Here is a 15,411-nt window from a genome sequence, read left to right as displayed (position 1 = left end):
GGGTCCGGCCAGTCATGGCCGCCTCCATGTTCTGTTGCTTTTCCTGGTGCAGGGATGGCGGCGCCGGCCACATACCGCTGAAGGAGATGCCGGCGGTGCATCTCGACACGCAGCGCATGGGTAAGCGGGGCGGGCCCGGGTCTCCCCTCCTGCCGCCGCGAGCCGCCCGTGATGAGCCGGGGCCGGGGGGCGGGCGGAGGCTGAGGCTGAGGGGCGGCGGCGGCGGCGGCGCGGGCGCCTCCCCGGCGGGGAGGCCGCAGACCCGGCGCCCGGGGCGCGGCAGGGGGTAACCATGCGGAGTCTTACCCATACCGCCCTTTGAGCGTCATCCTTAGGATGAGCTGTCCACGAAACCGTGCCCCGGCTTTGCTGAGGAGAGAAGTGGTCTGGGTCAGCTGCAGCAGAGCCGGGGAAAGAGCTAGGAGGAACGCTGTCTGGCCGATCCAGGGTCCAGTGCTCGAGCGCAATTAGTAGCCTGTTTTTATTCAGTTGCATCGGTGGACCTTGACTGTCTCCCATGTTCTTGACCATGACAACAGTGCCTAAAGACGAAGTCTTCCACTGGAGAAGGAAAACTTAGGAGAGGATTTTTTTCCTCTCTGTATTGGCAGGCATGTTTCTAATAAAAGGATTTTTTCAGAGAATAATTAAATGCCTTGCAGTTCCATCAAACATTTCTACCCAATGTGTCTTTCCTTCTCTTTGCTGAATTTTTTTCTCCAGTGTATAGAGACAGGGTACAGGGCTTTGGTCTCACAGTGAACCCTTTCTGACTAAATTGTAAGTTATGCTTCTGATGTGGCTGAGCAAAGGTTGTAATCAGCATGGTGCCGTAAAACCCAAGAGGCGAAATTAGAGCGGTGTGTAGATTTTAAATAAATAAACCCTAGCTGAAAGATGAACTAGCCTGTAAACAGCCTTCCTTTTCTTACTTCAAAGCGTGGCCCATCATCATAATTCTCACAGACTAATGAATCTCTTACTTGGGGCAGAAAGAACAAAAACTGTTCTCAATGTTTAGGGCTTTTAAGAGCTGCTTCCAGGCTTCTAAAAATGTTTTGAAGTTTTGTGGGTTTTTTTCTTCTTGCAGGAACAGATGTCGTCATTGTTAAAAATGGCAGAAGAATATGTGGCACAGGAGGCTGCTTAGCCAATGCACCTCTGCATCAGAACAAGAGCTATTTTGAGTTTAAAATCCAGTCCACAGGTTAGTCCGCAAAAATGTACAACTTTAAAGTTGGAAGGTATGTCAGATTGCCTGCTGGTGGTCATATCTCAAATAGCGAGCACGTGCATCTTTCTAATTGCATCCTTGAACTTGTGAACATTGGACAGTTTTATCAGTTGTCATTGTGTAAAAGGAAATTTCCTTTTTTTTTTTTTAATTGTGGCTCTGAAATATTAAAAAGAATGGTAAGTATATTACTAAAGGACTGCACATACTAAAACACCATATTGTTTTGTATGCTGTTACACGCATGTTTTTCAGTTAGCATATTTTAGAAATGTTTTTTGGTAAATAAATGCTTATTACCACATAAAACACTGTAGCTATGAAGTTGGTTTTTTTTTAAATAGTGCAGTTTATCCAGCAATATTTGTAGCTATTTGTCTACCTTCATTTGCTTTTAACATGCACTGTGTTTGCCCAAGAAAGGATAATGCTCCTTGTGCTACCCTTTGCTCTTCAAATCAAATGTACAGCACTTATTCCAACACCGCCTTATCAAAAGGAGCCTTTAAGCACCCAGTTTCTTTTATTTGTTTAGCACAGATCTAATGCAAGGCAGCTGAAAGTGAATGAAATTTGGAAGCGTTATGCTTTTACTAATACAGTCAGCTTCACTAGTACAGAGTGTACTCCAGGCTTGCCTGTATTCTGATATTAAAAATCAGCCTGTATTTTTAAAAACAACAGACACTGCAAAAATGAAGCTGTTCTTTCCCTAAGTGTGTAGGGGGAGGGAAGAAGAAGGGAAGTGTTAGTCCAGAGACAGGCCTTAGGATACCAGCTGGAGCTTGAACCTGGTGGTTTTTGGGTAAGGGTTGTTTGCATTCGGTTGGATTGGAGTGCAGGCAGCATGAACGCAAACCTGTCCAAAACACCTTGCAGTCAAACTAGTTGTTTACTACATGTAAACCCCAGATCAGTCTTAACTTGGCAATTTTCGTATTCTTTCTGTTGGGGGAAGAATCCACTGCAGCTGTTGTTCATATATGGTCATTATTCACACAGATACAGTATCCATGTTGTTATACTTGAGAAACACAGGAAATAAACTCTCCTGGTCCCTGTGAGCCGTGTCTCGTCTATTCCTGTGCCCCAAGGGCAGGAGAATTGTAGATAGCTTAACTTAAAACTTCAATTCCCAGAAGTGTCCCTGCGCAATCTATTAGGGGTCATCTGTCGGGTCACCCTGACTATTGGAAAGTTTTCTGAAGTCTAATCTGAATCTTGTTCACACTCTTGTCCTTTTCATTCTGGGCATGTAAGTATTAGAATAAGTTGTTCTGCAATTTTGTCTTTTGAAACTAATTTTCTTTATATTTTTGCCTCATTGTAGTCTTCTGTAGATTAAACAGTCCCAGTTTTTCTTTTTTTCATTGTCTCCTTATAGATGATGTTTTTACACTTTTGATTGGTTTTGTTGTTTCTTCTAGAATATCTCTAATTGACCTAATTTGTCTTGAGGTATGATGCTTAAAATGGATGCTCTGCTCCAACTGCAGCAGCAGTAGACATCCTTCATCTGCTGTACATACAATATGTCTGCTTTATACATGCCATACATCCAGAAGTTTTTCACAACAGTAGGGCACAGACTCATGCTCAGCACGTGGTCTGTGATAACCCCCAAATTATATTCTATGAACTGGTTGCCAAGCCACTATTGTATTTGTGCCACTTACTATTCCTACTTTCCTGCTGTTCTTCGTAATTCAGAAAAAGCAAATGCATTTTCCTTATTTCAAACCTCTTCACCAGTTCTTAACCAGGAAGCCACTGAGGCGAAGGGCTCCGGAGCGGAGGATCGCGCCAGGGGACCCTTCCTAAAGTGGCAAAACCACAGCAAAAACTGTGAAGGCAAAAGCGCAGGGGGTGAGAGGGTGAGAGCCGGAGGAGGGAGCTTCTGACGAGCGGCAGCTCTCACTCAGCATGGGCGGGGACAGGAGGGACGGCAGTCAAATCCCCTCACATACCAGAGCAGCCCCCAGGGAGCGCGGCGAACACGGCGGGCGAACAGGATGTGGTGCGGCAGAAGGACGTGGCATGGCAGTTTGCGTGGCAGACGTGGCGCGGCAGAAGGACGTGGCGTGGCAGTTTGCGCAGCAGATGTGGCACGGCAGAAGGACGTGGCGTGGCAGTTTGCGCAGCAGATGTGGCACGGCAGAAGGACGTGGCATGGCAGTTTGCGTGGCAGTTCGTGCAGGCAGGGTGTGCAGGGAGGGCGAGCGGGCAGGGTGCAGTCCCCCTCCTGGCTCTAGAGGCCAACTCAATTGGTAGTCATCACCCTCCCAGAAAAGGACCCAGCTATGGTTTCCACTCGGCCGAAAGCCGTCGCCAGAAGGAATGTGGCGACCCAGACGGAGCCCTCACGCAAGCATACAGCTGTGCAGGTCTCTGGCTGCAGGGAGTGCCTGAGCCTGTCAGCTGTACTGGAGGGCAGCAGAGACACCACCTGTGTGCGGTGTGACCAGGTGGATGATCTGCTCGGCCTGGTGGCAGAGCTGAAGGAGGAAGTGGAAAGGTTAAGGAGTATCAGGGAGTGTGAGAGGGAGATAGATTGGTGGAGCCGCACCCTACCATCCCTGAGGCAAAGGCAGAAGGAAGAAAGGCCGTGGAAGACGACCGGCCTGGCTGAACGGGAAGCTCTTGCTGGGACTCAGGAAAAAAAGGAGAGTTTACCACTTTGGAAGAAGGGGCAGGCGACTCAAGAACAGTACAGGGATCTCGTTAGGTCGTGCAGAGAAGAAATGAGAAAGGCAAAAGCCCAGCTAGAACGCAATCTGGCCGCTGTCATTAGAGACAACAAAAAATGTTTTTACAAATATATTAATGATAAGAAGAGAGCCAAGGAGAATCTCCATCCTTTATTGGATGCGGGGGGGGGAACATTGTCACCGAGGATGAGGAAAAGGCTGAGGTACTCAATGCCTTCTTTGCCTCAGTCTTTAACAGGCAGACCAGTTATCCTCAGGGTATTCAGCCCCCTGAGCTGGAAGACAGGGATGGCGAGCAGGATGAACCCCCCATAATCCGAGAGGAAGCAGTTAACGACCTGCTACACCACCTGGATGATCACAAGTCTATGGGGCCGGATGGGATCCACCCGAGAGTGCTGAGGGAGCTGGCGGAGGAGCTCGCCAAGCCACTCTCCATCATCATTTATCAGCAGTCCTGGTTAACGGGGGAGGTCCCGGACGACTGGAGGCTTGCCAATGTGACGCCCATCTACAAGAAGGGCCAGAAGGAGGATCCGGGGAACTACAGGCCTGTCAGCCTGACCTCGGTGCCGGGGAAGATTATGGAGCGGTTCATCTTGAGGGCGCTCACAAGGCATGAGCGGGACAACCAGGGGATCAGGCCCAGCCAGCACGGGTTCATGAGAGGCAGGTCCTGCTTGACCAACCTGATCTCCTTCTATGACCAGGTGACCCGCCCAGTGGATGAGGGAAAGGCTGTGGATGTGGTCTACCTGGACTTCAGCAAGGCCTTTGACACTGTCTCCCACAGCATTCTCCTAGAGAAGCTGGCGGCTCACGGCTTAGACAGGTGTACTCTGCGCTGGGTCAAAAACTGGCTGGACGGCCGGGCCCAGAGAGTTGTGGTGAATGGAGTTCAATCCAGTCGGTGGCCGGTCACGAGCGGTGTTCCCCAGGGCTCAGTTTTGGGGCCAGTCTTGTTCAATATCTTTATCAATGATCTGGATGAGGGGATCGAGTGCACCCTCAGTAAGTTTGCAGATGACCCCAAGTTGGGCGGGAGCGTTGATCTGCTTGAGGGTAGGAAGGCTCTGCAGAGGGACCTGGACAGGCTGGATCGATGGGCCGAGGCCAACTGTATGAGATTCAACAAGGACAAGTGCCGGGTCCTGCACTTTGGCCACAACAACCCCATGCAGCGCTACAGGCTTGGGGAAGAGTGGCTGGAAAGCTGCCCAACGGAAAAGGACCTGGGGGTGCTGGTCGACAGCCGGCTGAACATGAGCCGGCAGTGTGCCCAGGCGGCCAAGAAGGCCAATGGCTTCCTGGCCTGTATCAGAAATAGTGTGGCCAGCAGGAGTAGGGCAGTGATCGTGCCCCTGTAGTCGGCACTGGTGAGGCCGCATCTCGAATACCATGTTCAGTTTTGGGCCCCTCACTACAAGAAGGACATTGAGGTGCTGGAGCGTGTCCAGAGAAGGGCAACGAAGCTGGTGAAGGGTGTGGAGAACAAGTCTTATGAGGAGCGGCTGAGGGAACTGGGGTTGTTTAGCCTGGAGAAAAGGAGGCTGAGGGGAGACCTTATTGCGCTCTACAACTACCTGAGAGGAGGTTGTAGCGAGGTGGGTGTCGGTCTCTTCTCCCAAGTAACAAGCGATAGGACGAGAGGAAATGGCCTCAAGTTGCGCCAGGGGAGGTTTAGATTGGACATGAGGAAAAATTTCTTTACTGAAAGAGTGGTTAAACATTGGACCAGGCTGCCCAGGGAAGTGGTTGAGTCACCATCCCTGGAGGTATTTAAAAGATGTGTAGATGAGACGTTTAGGGACCTATGGTTTAGTGGGCATGGTGGTGTTGGGTTGCTGGTTGGACTCGATGATCTTAGAGGTCTTTTCCAACCTTAATGATTATGATTTGTCAGGATCATTTAAAACTTGAGGGGCCTCTTGAAGAGCTTACAGTCCTGTCAGGTTGGTATTGGCAGCACGTTTAATAAGCACATCGTCATGTTATCCAAATCATTGACGTGAATATGGAACAGTATCTGACCTTGTGCATTCAATGCAAAACCTCAGACCCCACTTGAGTCATCCTTTTTGATTTGACTACTGATGTGTAGTCCTGGAGTACAGTTTTCTAACCAGTTGTGCATTCATATTGCTGTAACTGTCTAGACCATGTTCTTGTAATTTGACTATTTCAATATTGTATGAGTTTCAAAAACATTACCAAATCAAGATCTAGCATATTTACAATTTCTTCTTTTTCCCTAAGACTAGTCTAGCCAGCTGGAAAGGGAAACTGTGTTGTTCATAAATCCATGCTAGTTGGATTTATTTTTTACATCCTCCTACAGTCTCAAAGTTTGTTTTCAATATTTTTCTGGGAATAAAAGTTAAGCTAAGTCATTACAACTCTCTGAATCCTTCTTTTTCAGGATAGATGCTGTTTATCTTCAGTCTCTTGTGACTGCTTGTACTGAGTCTGGCCAGGATGGAGCTAATTTTCTTCATAGCAGCTCCTATGGTGCTGTGTTTTAGATTTGTGACCAAAACAATAACTGATAATACACTAGTGTTTTAGCTATTGCTGAGCAGTGTTTGCACAGCATCAAGGCGTTCTCTGTTTCTCACTCTGCCCCTCCAGTGAATAAGATTGGGGGTGTGCAAGAGGTTGGGAGGGGACACAACCAGGCTGATGACCCGAACTAACCAGAGGTATTCCATGCCACAAAATGTCATGCTCAGCAACAAAAGGGAGAGGAGGGTATTTAGGGAGGTTAGCCATCTTTTGCTTGGGAATTGGCTGGGCATCGGTATACCCATGGGAGGTGGTGAGCGATTGCCATTGCATCACTTTGTTTTGTTTTGTTTTCTTTTGTTTTCTTTCTTTCTTCCACTTCTCCTTTGCTCATTAAACAATTTTTATCTTTACCCACAAGTTTTCTTGGTTTTACTCTTCCTTTCCTCTTCCTTGGTCCCGCTGGGGCCTGTGGGGGGAAGTGGGTGAGTGGCTGGGTGGTGCTTAGCTGCCTACCAGGGCTAACCCACAATAGTACTGGTATTTCCAAGAGGTATTTACTGGTAGTACCACCATGGCACTAGTTAAAAACACATTCTTTACGCTGTTCTGCTTCAGTCAGATAGTCCTGAAAATAATCGGTTTTTTTCTTACCATGTTAATGTCACGTTTTAGGGATTTGGGGTATTGGAGTTGCAACCCAGAAAGCAAACTTGAATCAAATTCCACTTGGTCGAGATGTCCATAGCCTGGTGATGAGAAATGATGGAGCTCTCTACTATAACAATGAGGAGAAAAATAGACTGCCAGCAAACAACCTTCCTCAGGAGGGCGATGTGGTGGTGAGTTTCTTAAGGCTTCTTTACTTCCCCAGCTGTTCCCAGATTCCTCTTATTTACAGCTCTCTGGTCAGACTGCCCGTTTCAGTCAAATTGCTTGGCTTGCATCTCCTGGTTTGGAAAGTGCTGATACAAACTCCCATTGTGTTTGAATGGATCAGCAGCCTGAATATCAGTGGACTTCATTCTCAGCATTGATATGTTTCTGAATGAGGGACAGACTTTACTGGTGTTTGAAAAGTAGCCTCTAATGCTCTGTTGCAGTCTGGTTGCAGTATCTACCTGACAGATAACTCCCATCCCAAGGATCCTATGTTGTTTGAGATGGGACCTTCCTGAACAAATAATGTGCTGGAATGCATTACATAGCTATGCATCATGCCCAGCTGAATTCAAGATCCTGTAGCTAACTGGTTAATGATTAGAAGGACAGCTGAGCAGAGATAGGTCCTGGGTGATAAATGAATTGTATTTTTAGCCAAACTTTTGTAGGAAAGGAGAGGGATTAAGTGGGGAGGGGGTAATGCTCACTGGGAAAATCATTAAGAATGAGAGCAAATGGAGAATCTTAAGATTTTTTGTACCTTGCTATGCCAGGTTTCTCAAAACATCTTTAAGTGGCTTTGTTCAAAGCGTTGTGGTTTATTGCTGTCATTTTCTCAATGTCCTTTTAGAGACTTATTTTCAAAAATACATGGGAGCAATGCAATGAAATTTAGACCATTTATCACCACTACTTTTTCTTGCTGGGTAACCTTGGCTCTATATAGCAATGGTTAGAAATTTCATCTTTAGAAGCCACAAACAGCTAAGGTTGACACCTCCATCCTTCATCCTCAGATGCTATATTATTCTTTTAATCCCCTTCTGAAATTGTTTTTTTGGGGGGTTGCAGACTGTTTCAGTGTTTGGTCAACCTATGTAGTCTGAACAGCTTCAACTCTTCACAAAAAAGTAGCTGATGTGTTACTGCTAACTCCCCAGTTTTCATAAATTTCAATTTATTTTGTTGGGTCACGAAAATAGATTTCTGAAGTACTGAATGACAACACAAATTGTCACACTCAGCCATACCAAAACAGTGAGAAAAATCATTTAGCTAACAAGTAATTTATTGCCGTGTTAGTGTTTGCTTTCTGCTCTGTAGTTAGCATATTTATAGCGTTCTGTATGAAACCATGGTCTGTTGCTGCTGGTAGAGTAAATGAGCTGGAAGAGGTTTCCGTATGGAAGTACGGACAGATAAACTTAATTCATAGCATCACTATTTACTAAAGTTATTTCCATGAGGAGATATAAACAAGACGACTGCAAACTGCTTAATATTCAAAATAATTGAAAATTTTGTGTTTCTTTAACATGGTGAAGAATAGTTTGGAAATTTGTTTTGTAAACTTAGTAAGATGCGGTGTGCAGTACTGTGCTGCATCCAAACTGAATGAGCGTTAAGGAATCCTGAGTATTTGAAAGTACAAATGTTACTATGTTACTTGTCATTTATTAACTTCTAGTCCTTTGCAGGAATATTTCAAGTGAGGTTTTCTAGGATGCTGTGGTTTGCATAATGGTGTTAAAATTTGCCCATGGCTAAGAAAGCTAAATTAAGTAGCAATCTTATGTGTATAAATTTGTTGATGCCTTTGTGTTAATTTTCTGTACTTTGTAGGGCATTACATATGACCATGTAGAATTAAATGTATATTTAAATGGGAAGAACATGCATTGTCCAGCTTCAGGAATCCGAGGGACTGTCTATCCAGTGGTCTATGGTAAGTCAGAGATTTTCAAACTGTTTCACAGTATGGACAATGTTTTTGTACCAAGTCTGTCTTGTGAGCTATGTATTCCTCTTCCCACTTAAATGGAACACACATCAATCATTTATTTTTGGCAACTACAACAATAAATTGCCTGAAAATACAAACTCGGGAAAATACAAAGTGTATTTTCACCTCATTTTTAATGCTGCTTAATAGCTAGGAAAAGAACACACCGCTTACTGACTACTTACAGTGACCACATCCAACAAGCTGGGGAGTTACTGCACTCAGTCCAAAAACTGCCAGATAAAAAAACTGTGAAGCAGCTGAAAAAAAGAAAAACAACAAATTCAAACTAATGTAGACTTGTGGGCTAATCTGATTTATCTCTGAAGCTTGGTATTTATGCCTATTAATTTCACATACTTCATAAATGCATTCAGTGTTAAATAGGAATGGATACTGAATTGCTGTTTGTATTTTCTTATGGAAGTAATAACTTTTATGTAGTACTAGTACAGCTGCTTGCTGTATAGTGGTACAGCTCTTTGCTGCTATACCAAATTGATGCCCAGTTTTGAAATCCAACAATTGGTGAGCAAATTGTGGTAGCTGTTTTGCCAGCAACCATCAATACAACACAGCAGTTTTGAACAAGAAACAAATACCGTATCCAATTAATCCCTGCATAGGCAGTTTAAGAAAGAATTTATGAATTATGGAAGCTGGAATTTGGCCAAGACATGTGTTAACAATTTACTCTTCCAGAACTTGGCGGTGGTTTTGTAGTTCCCAAGTAGTCAGAATTCTGTTTAACATCTCATCTGAAAGGCAGCACTTCCCCTAGCTCAGTGCATGATCGACGCTACGCTCTGTGTTGGCTTGTAACTTACAGCAAATGGTAACTGCTCATTGCATTCCCTGTATCACACCTACAGCCATCTCCACGTTATCTTTATTCCAGTGTGAGCTTCATCTAAGTAGTAGCCTCTTCCAAAATAATTATGCTCTTGAGATACTATTGGCTATGTGATGTGGATAATTTTTTCATTTCATGGCTGGTTCCTAATGAACTGTTGGCATGTTCCCATTTATATCTTGATACATTTGTAATATTGAATTTTATGAACAGGAAGAAAATACTCTAGATGTGTTGTAGAGCCTTTGAAGTCTATGAATGTAGCTGATACATTGTATCTTTCCAAGCTATTAGAGTGGAAATTGTTTTATATGGTCATTTTGTGACGTGTTCTTAAGCCACATGATGGCGCTGCTACAATGCTGTGGCAGACAGTAGCTGCCCTGCAGCGCTGCGGGATCGCCTTGTGCACAAAGCTTCATGAGCAGCAGGAAAAGAGTTGCTGTGTGAAAATTGACTGTTGCGTCCTCCCTGTATTTTGGAAATGGTGTTACATAGCATGAAGAATGCAGGTTGCTTTCAGAAAACATTTGGTGGCATGTTAGCCTGCTGTAAATCACCTTTTTCTCTGACTAAAGGAGTTCCATGCCTGGGGAATGCAGTGACCTTTTATTGCCAAGTTCTTATTATCATCTTCCACAAGTGGGCATAATTTCATCATAATTATCGTGTCTCCTACATATAGCTATAACAGTTGAAGCCTGCAAATTGCTTTTGCATGGTACTTACTTGGTATAAACTTTAACTATAAATGTCCTTAATTTAATGTGCACTTCTTCTAGTCACGTGAAAGGATTTGACCATAGAGAAGAGAGTTTCTTAAGCGTTTACCCTATCCATAATTCAGACTAGAACTATAGATATCTTTTTAAAAGAAACAGCAGGCAAACACACTGTCTAGCTTGAGAATGTAGAACAGAAGAATGGACTTAAAGGTTGTTCCCTAACCAGCAGCTGCACCTCAGGCACTTTTGCGGAAGTGAGATGCAAACACTGTGTAAGTACTACAGAGCTGTACAAATATAACAGGAGTTTTAAGGGAGCCTAGGAGGGAAAAGTTCCTACCTTGGCTCTGAGATATCTAAATTCCAAACCAAAATAGGAGATGAAGCTTTTTTGTTTTGATCTAATGTTGCTAATGTACCAAGTTCGTCTTGGAAGAAGTTGTCTTTGAAAGACATCTTGCTTTTCTGACTGGTTGGGTATTTCAGTTTGCTAATTCAATACATGAAAGCTTTGCTCTGAAAATCCTCAGCAGTTTCTTTTTTATATTCTACATTGAAGATAGTAACACTTGTGTCTCAGATTATGCAGGGGGTCCAAAACTGGGAGAGGTATTGTAAAAAACCATTAACTTCCAACTTAAAGAAGCAGTCAAAGAAGGTCTCTTTGGATTGCATGCTAAAACAGATGCTCTGACACCAACCATTGCAGACATCTGAAACCTTGTAAACCTCCAGAAAAATCATTGCAGACAGCTGACGCTCCAGCAGAATTAGTAAGTGGAGGGAAAAATATGCAGCTGAGGAGGTGACAGCCCTGCAATATGGATCTGGTAGTGTCCTTAATCTGTAGATTTCTGGAGAAATAGAGTAGAAAATTTGGAGGGAATTGCCTGAAGCCCTGCTAACACTCCCAGTGAAATCAGAGGTAGCGTTCTCATTAAGTTCGCCAAGGACCATTACCGTCTAAAGTAAACAGCATAAGAGAAAGATGATTTGCTCTCCTTGGGTATGTGTGTAGGGCTTTAGCAAATTTGTTGAAGAGATTTCTTTTAATTGTATTGTCTATATGTAATTGATGTCTTGGAGAATATTCTTCATGGTTTGAGCATAGTATATAATCTAGTGAGACGGTGTAATAGAGGATCAAACTGTAAGTGTTCCTTCTCTAATTCCTTCTGTTTGGTTTTCTTCTGCAGTTGATGACAGTGCCATTCTGGATTGTCAGTTCAGTGAATTTTATCATACACCTCCACCAGGGTTTGAAAAGATCCTCTTTGAGCAGCAAATCTTCTGAATGTCTTCATACTGAAAATTTGCACCCTGCACTGTTACAAAAGCTTTGTCATCTTAAATGAAGCTTCACTTTACTTTTAGGAAACATATCTGTATTTTTAGTAAGTACTTGTGACTGTTGTCTGCAGAATTAATATGTTAACTGCAACACCAGGTAACTGTGTTGCAAATACGAGATTTCTGGCAATGTTTTGTGGTTGAAAATGAGTGTTTTGGGGCAGGGTTTTTCTCTGATTTGTACTTGATGCATAAGGAGACTAAAGGATGTTATTGACATCAGTATTAAATTCAGTATTTTGAGTAAACTGGAGCTCTGTAAAGCAAGTAGTTCTTATGCATATGATAGCTATGGAGACGGATAGTTCTCATGATTTTTTCCCCCAACTTTTTTCACACAGAAGTTATGTACTTTGTTTAAAGGAAGCACCGTGTTTCTAGTCTGTGATTTGGAGTTGCGGTGTCCCAGTTATGCACAATGACTAATAATACGATGGCATAACTAGCAGCTAGATACTTTTTTCTTTTTTTCTTTTTTTTTTCAAGGTGTAATTTAATCCATTCCCTCAATCTTAGACTGGCAGATATAACATGTATTTCTCCTAGCTTTTCATTTGCTTTTATTGTGACAAATAATAGGACACTCTCTAGTAATACTTTTTTGTTGAACCTTAAAAAGTAAACCTGAACACTACTTGTGTCTTTGAGGACCACCGTGCTGCGTTACTCTGGTAGGAGAGTAAGTACAGATCACTCAACTTGGGTATGCAAAGTGCCAGCTGAAGGGTATGAGATGTTATGGTGAAGCCTTACATCTAAACTGTAAATTAGATTATTCTTTTATGGAATAGCGTATTTAATTTCTTTGTGAATCATTTATAAATGATTAATGGCTAAGACATTGTTCTAAAATGTGATGCCCTTGAATATAAATTGTGAGATGCTTTTTTCCCCTCTTGTCTTATTTAATATACTTCCTAGAAGAATTTTTATTGTAAAGAAAATCTTCATACTGGATGTTTGTTTTTTGGTTTTGGCTCTTCCTGGGTTAATGCATTTGCATAAATGAACAATTTTATTTAAATATTTTTAGAAATTATCTGATTCTGAAATTTTCAAATACAAACAGCTTTCTCAAAGCCTTTCACCTTATGACTTTCTGCATCTGTCTTTTCATTCTGAGTGGCCTGTGTTTTCCTTTTAGCCTTGCTATCACATGACAATGTTGGGTAGAACTTTTCAGCCTGAAAGGAATGATGCATTATGGTATAAAGCTCGGCAGATTAGAGTCTTGTTTTATAGTTTCCCCTTGAAATCTGCTCTGCTTTGCTGTGGTCAGATACCTAATCTAATTAAATGAAACATTCGTACGTTTCGTTTCAGTTTCCCCAGTAGACCTGGGTGCAGCTGTCCCTGCTAGGGCAGAGGCTTCTGTGGTGGGTTGACCCTGGCTGGATGCCAGGTGCCCACCAAAGCTGCTCTATCACTCCCCTCCTCAGCTGGACAGGGGAGAGAAAATATAATGAAAGGCTTGTGGGTCGAGATAAGGACAGGGAGAGACCACTCACCAATTACCGTCATGGGCAAAACAGACTCGACTCGGGGAAATTAGTTTAATTTAGTGCCAATCAAATCAGAGTAGGATAATGAGAAAATAAAAACTAAATCTTAAAAAAACCTTCTCCCCACCCCTCTTTTCTGGGCTTAACTTTACTCTGGAATTCTCTACCCCCTATCCCCAGCGGAGCAAGGGGACAGGGAATGGGGGTTGCAATCAGTTCATCACACGTTGTCTCTGCCGCTCCTTCCTCCTCATGGGGAGGACTCCTCACACTCTTCCCCTGCTCCAGCGTGGGGTCCCTCCCATGGGAGACGGTTCTCCACGAACTTCTCCAATGTGGGTCCTTCCCACGGGCTGCAGTTCTTCACGAACTGCTCCAGCGTGGGTCCTTTCCACGTGGTGCAGTCCTTCAGGAACAGACTGCTCCAGCGTGGGTCCCCCACAGGGTCACAAGTCCTGACAGCAAACCTGCTCCAGCGCGGACTCCTCTCTCCACGGGTCCACAGGTCCTGCCAGGAGCCTGCTCCAGCGCGGGCTTCCCATGGGGTCACAGCCTCCTTTGGGCATCCACCTGCTCTGGCGTGGGGTCCTCCATGGGCTGCAGGTGGATATCTGCTCCACCGTTAACCTCCATGGGCTGCAGGGGGACAGCCTGCCTCACCATGGTCTTCACCACGGGCTGCAGGGGAATCTCTGTTCCGGCACCTGGAGCACCTCCTCCCCCTCCTTCTTCACTGACCTTGGTGTCTGCAGAGTTGTTTCTCTCACATGTTCTCACTCCTCTCTCCCAGCTGCTGTTGTGCAGCAGTTTTTTTTTCCCTTCTTAAATATGTTATCACAGAGGTGCTACCACCGTCGCTGATGGGCTTCAGCCTTGGCCAGCAGCGGGTCCATCTTGGAGCTGGCTGGCATTGGCTCTATCGGACATAGGGGAAGCTTCTAGCAGCTTCTCACAGAAGCCACCTCTGTAGCCCCCCCGCTACCAAAACCTTGCCATGCAAATGCAATACAGCTTCCACACAGACTGAGCTTCAGGTGGCTGATGGCAGCTCTCCAAATCCCAGGTTGCAGGGCGTGCCTGGGACTTCTCTCTGAGGCCAGGAGAGATGGCCCTCTGTCCTTCTGGAGGTGCGCTGTCTTAGAGAAGCTGTGCTGCCAAATGGAGGAGTTACAGGAGGAAGTGAGCAGGCTGCACCACATCAGAGAAGATGAAAGGGAGATAGGCAGGATCTTCTCTGAGACTTAACAGCTTGAAGAGCCTCAGAACCCATCTGCAACAGGGAAACAGGCAGTGTCTACCTTGCACTATCAAGGTAAGCAAAACCTCTGGAGAAGGGGAAGGATGGAAGCTGGTGACTTCTGGCACCAAGAGGAAGGTTCCTGCCCCACCTAAGGGCTTACAACTGCAAAATAGGTTCACTGCCCTCAAAGTTGAAGAGGAGCTAGATGTGCCTTCAAGCAAAGAACCTGGTCCACCTAACCCTAAACAATGCAAGACTTACCAGGAATAAACGGTGAGTCATCATAATGGGTGACTCCCTGCTGCAGGGGACAGAGGCACCCATCTGTCAACCCAACCAATCATCTGGAGAGGTTTGCTGCCTTCTGGGGCCCGGGATCTGGGATGTTGTGGAGGAACCACTGAAGCTCATCCTGCCCTCTGACTACAAACCGCTGCTGTTGATCCATGTGGGCACAAATGATACATCCAGGGGAAACCTGGACAGTATCAAAAGTGACTACAGAGCTCTGGGGGCGGTAGTCATGGGCACGGGGGCCCAGGTGGTGGTCTCAATCCTGCTGGTGAGGGGAAAGGGAGTGAGGAGGAGGGCACTAATAGGACAAGTCAATAACTAACTGCAGAACTGGTGTT

The 15,411-nt window shown here is 44.8% G+C and overlaps 1 protein-coding gene across 1 annotated transcript; it reads left to right on the top strand.

Annotated features, from left to right (window-relative positions):
* SPRYD7 (SPRY domain containing 7) lies at positions 1 to 13,129 on the top strand. The gene is made up of 5 exons (XM_076363978.1): positions 1 to 120; positions 1,091 to 1,207; positions 7,120 to 7,286; positions 8,950 to 9,052; positions 11,884 to 13,129. The coding sequence occupies exons 1-5, from the start codon at positions 15 to 17 to the stop codon at positions 11,979 to 11,981; spliced, it is 591 nt and encodes a 196-aa protein (XP_076220093.1). The 5' UTR covers positions 1 to 14; the 3' UTR covers positions 11,982 to 13,129.
* The last annotated feature ends 2,282 nt before the right edge of the window (positions 13,130 to 15,411 follow it).

This window comes from Aptenodytes patagonicus, chromosome 1 (genome assembly GCF_965638725.1).
Source record: "Aptenodytes patagonicus chromosome 1, bAptPat1.pri.cur, whole genome shotgun sequence".
NCBI lineage: Eukaryota > Metazoa > Chordata > Aves > Sphenisciformes > Spheniscidae > Aptenodytes > Aptenodytes patagonicus.
Note: the sequence above shows the minus strand (reverse complement) of the source record. Positions and strands in the feature narration are given on the sequence as shown.

Excerpts from the sequence above, each read along its gene's own strand:
- SPRYD7 (XM_076363978.1), top strand. The coding sequence starts at position 15 with ATGGCCGCCTCCATGTTCTGTTGCTTTTCCTGGTGCAGGGATGGCGGC. Across the intron at positions 1,208-7,119 it reads GTTTAAAATCCAGTCCACAG|GGATTTGGGGTATTGGAGTT; the intron begins GTTAGTCCGCAA and ends GTCACGTTTTAG. Across the intron at positions 7,287-8,949 it reads CTCAGGAGGGCGATGTGGTG|GGCATTACATATGACCATGT; the intron begins GTGAGTTTCTTA and ends TGTACTTTGTAG.